Raw genomic sequence first — 5,595 nt, 5'->3', positions numbered from 1 at the left:
TGCAATCCTTCCAGTCTTCAATGGAGCAGACAATCTTTATGAGTTATTGCAAGCCTTGGAGACTCAGCCCTTTTATAGCACTGCAAAACCCCAATCCTAGGGCAGCCTAAAATTTAGCTGAAACAAGTCTGTCTGAAATGATTGAAATCAATCAATCAATCAACCAGATTTTGATTTCCTTATTCAGCTCAAATTTATTATTGCTATTTATTTTAATCAACTATAATCGGTCCATTAACAATTATAATTGATTAACATTAATCTACATTTATTTGTATCCAAATCCTTATTTTTAAATAAGTTTAATGTCATGACTTAATTAATCACATTATTTGGCATATGAATGTAATCTTGCTGACAGTAATTGACATCATAATCATGATGCACGCATGTCCAACTCAATTATTGTAATTAGACGTCTCTAAATACAACAGTCGGCTCTAATCATACACTATAAATAACAATTCACAATCTTGCTTCTCGGATATCCAAAGCCATAGCCAACCAATGCAGAAATCTCCCATGACATATAGCAGAGCACTGGTTTATAGTTTTGTTGAGGGCGTTTGAATTTGTTTCGGAAATTCTGGGATAGAAGAAGAGATCTCCGGATCATGGGGAAAGGTGGGCTAAAAGTGCAGAAGCCGAGCAGGAGCGATGAAGTTTTGGATGCGCAGCAGCAATGGCAGATCGCAGAGCAGATTAAATCTCACTTCGAATCTGTGGCTCCAAGGCGCCGCAGGAAGCCCAATCGCAGCGAAGGATATGATGATCATCAAGATGTTGAGGGGGTTGAAGATGACCGATGTGATGACATCCCTCCAGAGTTCCAGAAATACCAACAACTCAAATCTCACTCTGGGGTAACTACCCTGCTTTTTTCTGTAACACTTAAACTACACATTGTGAATTAATTCAATCTCGGATTAGAAGAGAGGCGGCATCTAATTATGTATGTAAAATTTCAACTTTTGATTATGTGAACAGTCGCTAATTGTGTGCGAAAAGGTTGAGAGTTTGCCTGAGGAGTTTGTGGAAACCGACTATTACGAGGACTTGAATGCCGTGGAAAGGCTGCATCACCCTGTGAGTATTTTGTCTTTATATTTTCTTTCTTTCTTGCTACAGTGCGGCTCTTTCTTTCTGGCTGCGGCGATTAGGTAAATTTAAAGGTCTTGTCTATAGAGGCTACAAATTCGCCAGGAAAGTTATTTTCACTGGAATCATGGATTCCAGCAATTTTTTTTTTAAATCTGACGATAGGATTGAGTGTTTGAATCATGGAATTGACAGTGAAATCAATGTTGTGTTTGTAGACTGGAGATGCGTTCATAAAACTGGAGTACGATGGCGGGTCGTACTTCCGTTTGGGTTACCAAGAGGAGACTGGATTAATGGAACGAATCCCTGTTCGTAGCAACCCGGCTACCAATGACTGGCTTCCCGCTCCAGCAGATTATGGAATGGTTAATGATGCATCGCAGGTGATGGCTGTTTCGTCGAAGCCAATTCGAAGCGGTTGAAGACAATAGGGATGTGAACAAAAACCAGACAGGTTTTGACCGGATTATGTTTTAATATGTCCGATTTGTTTCCCTAACCTTAATATAGGGGATTGAACCCTTGCTCTATGGAAATACGGATTTGATATTATTCTAAGTCTATGTCTCATTGGGTTTGGATTTCAATCCAACAAGCTTTTTCAGCGATTGCATCACAATCTGGTTAACCATGTAATGTTGAATTAATTTAATTTATCAAATATATTTATTAAATTTAATTTACAATATAAAACTTATTTATAATATTTTTGTGGTGGGAGACTCTTAAGTATAGTTAAATTTTACATAAATATGTAAATTTAAATGTAAATATTTAACATATAATATTTAATAATAAAAAATTAATCTAATTACTATTATGTATAAACATAATATAAATTTAAAATATAAAAAAGTATATGAACAGTAAAAAAATAAGTATGGTAAATAAATAAAACTTTTTTTTATATTTAGTCCATAATCTTTTTTATATTTAGGAAGACTCAAAAAAAAGTTTTATTTAGGTGGAGTCTATTAGCCAAATACCATTTTAATACGATGAGCTAAATACCATGGGCCAAATATTATATTTATAAAAGAGATGTGGTAAATTAATAAAAATATAAATAAACGAGTGGTATGGTAAATAAATAAAACATATTTTTTTATATTTATTCCATAATTCATGTTGGAAGATTTGCTCTCCTTATTTAACATGCAACCATGACTTCAACTTGTCTTGACTATGAACGACACTCAGTTGGTTCAAACGAGAAAAGTATTATAATGTGATTTCCCCAGAACAAATCTTCGAAAAAACTTGAAATAAATAAAACATATTTTTTATATTTATTCCATAATTCATGTTGGAAGATTTGCTCTCCTTATTTAACATGCAACCATGACTTCAACTTGTCTTGACTATGAACGACACTCAGTTGGTTCAAACGAGAAAAGTATTATAATGTGATTTCCCCAGAACAAATCTTCTAAAAAACTTGAAATAAATAAAACATATTTTTTATATTTATTCCATAATTCATGTTAGAAGATTTGCTCTCCTTATTTAACATGCAACCATGACTTCAACTTGTCTTGACTATGAACGACACTCAGTTGGTTCAAACGAGAAAAGTATTATAATGTGATTTCCCCAGAACAAATCTTCTAAAAAACTTGAAATAAATAAAACATATTTTTTATATTTATTCCATAATTCATGTTGGAAGATTTGCTCTCCTTATTTAACATGCAACCATGACTTCAACTTGTCTTGACTATGAACGACACTCAGTTGGTTCAAACGAGAAAAGTATTATAATGTGATTTCCCCAGAAAAAATCTTCTAAAAAACTTGAAATAAATAAAACATATTTTTTATATTTATTCCATAATTCATGTTAGAAGATTTGCTCTCCTTATTTAACATGCAACCATGACTTCAACTTGTCTTGACTATGAACGACACTCAGTTGGTTCAAACGAGAAAAGTATTATAATGTGATTTCCCCAGAACAAATCTTCTAAAAAACTTGATATGGATCACAGAGACTTAAATTCAACAATTCACTTTATAAGTTTTATTTAGGTGAAGCCTATGGGTCAAATTATTATTAATACCATGCAAAAAAAAATTCTTAATCCTAATATTAATATTAATAAAAATAGAAATGGTGCATGGTATTCACTGATGGTATTGAGAACCAATGGTATTGACCCATGGCATTCACGTGGAATGTAGCCTATTTAAAAAAGGAATTAAACTAGCATACATCCATCTTTACTCTAGATCTACTAAGCGCCAAGAGGAATCAAATATCTTGATATCCAAACTAACAAAATAAAAAAAAATTAATCTATTGTCACTTAATAAATCCAAAATAAAAATAAATCTATACTAATTTATATAGAAATATAAAATAAATATACTTTATAATAAAAAAAACTAATTTTTTTCTAAAATTATCTAAATTTTTTATAAATATATAAATATACAACTTTCATGTTATATATATATATATATATATATATATATATATATATTTATTTATTTATTTATTTATTTATTTCAAATTATTCTCATTAATATATTTACCGTGGTTGTTTTATTATATAATCCTGGTTATAATTTTATCCGCATGCGCCTCCTTTGTGTGGAGCTTGGGCATTGGCAATTCATAATTTAGTTATCTCAAATTTGTCAAAATTTTAAATTGTTCCATATTTATTAAAAATTATTCCATAGTTATTAAAATTCAACGGATGAAAAATTATTCAAATGATCATTTATGTTGATTATCTACATATTTAGACTATTTATTATTTAGATTATCTCATCTTTGTCGGAATTCTTCCAGAGTTTCTAAGTTTCTTCCTAATGTGTATCCAATTTCAAACTTTTTGAGAGAATTGATTATATATCATATAAACCACAAATGAGATTTTACAAAGATAAAAGAAAAATTAGATCTAAAGCATCTAATTATCCTAGATTTTATCTAATTAAAATTATTCCATAGTTATTAAAATTCAACGGATGATGAATAAGACCTTTTTCAAAAACCTAATCTGCTCGCGCGCGTCTGGAACCTAGCCTCTGCATTCGGCTGATCGATCTGCAACATGGACCCTCCGGATCCGCCTGGTGGGGATCCGGAGCTGCAACGAGCCTTCTCAAACCTGGTAAAATCTCTCCCTCCACAAAGACCTAGACCAACAGCAACAAAGTTTGTGAAGAAGCTAGATGTATTGCAGGAAGTTCATTTGCCCTCGACCATTCCTCGCATGGAAGCCATTTCTTTAGCAGAGAAATGATTAATCGGGCAATTTACAGGGTTATGGTCTTCTCCCAAAACAGTGCAAAGATGGGTCGAACGAAACTGGTCGGACAAGATTCAGGGAAAAATATCCATCAGATTCTGTGGCAGAGGATATTTTACCTTTCATTTCGAAACTAAGGAGGATAAGGACCTAATATTCAGAAATGGGCCTTACTTTATGGACTCCAGGGGCCTCTATCTCAATAAATGGACCCCGGATTTCGATCCAGAACTTGATATACCAAGTTCGGTTCCAGTCTGGGTCAGACTGCCCCATCTCCCACTTCACTGCTGGGGGGACGATTCGGTTAAAGCAATAGGAAATGCGGTTGGGAAATACATCGACCGCAGTGAACCCAAAGACAACATGCAGGCTTGTGCGCGGATTTGTGTTGAAGTTGATCTGGGCCGTGGACTGCTGGAAGCAATCAAACTGAAAGTAGACGACTGGTGCCACATACAGCAGTTGGATTACGAACAGATACCCTTCAAATGCAAGGTATGTCACGAATATGGGCACTTTGCAAATAGATGCAATAAAATAGTAAATGTAGAATCAGAAGAGCAAGAAGGGCAATGGGAAACTGTAAAAAGGAAAAAATCAACCCCTCCCCTAAAATCAATAGATCCTGAAGCCCCTGGCCCTTCCCATCAGCACCCTTCCCATCATCACCCATCCCTTCAACATCCTTCCTCTTCCCAGCAGCCCCCTCTTCATCACCCCTCCTCTCCCCCTCGGAACGCTGAACCTTCCATTCCTCCTTCTTCTAATCCCTTTGCAACCCTCGCTCAGGAAGAATCCGAGCCTGAAATCCCTTCCTCTGACCCTTCTCACCATCCCTCTCCCCCTCACATCTCTCAACCCTCCCCTGATACCCCCTCCACCAGGATTACCAGAAGTTCTTCAAAGGAGCATGGAGCGCCCAGTGATGTTCCCAAAAAACATGGACCTGGCAGAAAGTCGGCCAAACAGCAGAGAGAAGAGAGTGCCCAGAAAGATATTGCCATGGGCTCTCAGACTCCTATAGAATCCTTTATTCTTGGGCACTCGGATAAAGAAAATAATAACAAAGGCAAAGAGAGGCGAGCACCTCTCCATGTAACCAGTAAATCATGATGAAAATACTATCCTGGAACAGTAGGGGATTAGGGCACCCCTCCAAGATAGTAGCCCTCAAGGATTTAATCCAAAGTGAAAATCCTGAAATCGTTCTTATTCAAGAAACAAAGCAAGA

At 35.1% G+C, this 5,595-nt stretch overlaps 1 protein-coding gene across 1 annotated transcript; it reads left to right on the top strand.

Moving 5' to 3' along the window:
* Positions 1-488: 488 nt before the first annotated feature.
* Positions 489-1,780, top strand: LOC149197470 (uncharacterized). The gene is made up of 3 exons (XM_089403921.1): positions 489-863; positions 988-1,086; positions 1,317-1,780. The coding sequence occupies exons 1-3, from the start codon at positions 615-617 to the stop codon at positions 1,521-1,523; spliced, it is 555 nt and encodes a 184-aa protein (XP_089260047.1). The 5' UTR covers positions 489-614; the 3' UTR covers positions 1,524-1,780.
* Positions 1,781-5,595: the final 3,815 nt, after the last annotated feature.

Source organism: Pinus tabuliformis, chromosome 2_2, assembly GCF_031772625.1.
Source record: "Pinus tabuliformis cultivar Carrire ecotype Pingquan chromosome 2_2, CPIR1, whole genome shotgun sequence".
Classification (NCBI taxonomy): Eukaryota; Viridiplantae; Streptophyta; class Pinopsida; order Pinales; family Pinaceae; genus Pinus; species Pinus tabuliformis.
The sequence above is the reverse complement of the archived record's forward strand: the minus strand, read 5'-3'. Positions and strand labels throughout refer to the sequence as shown.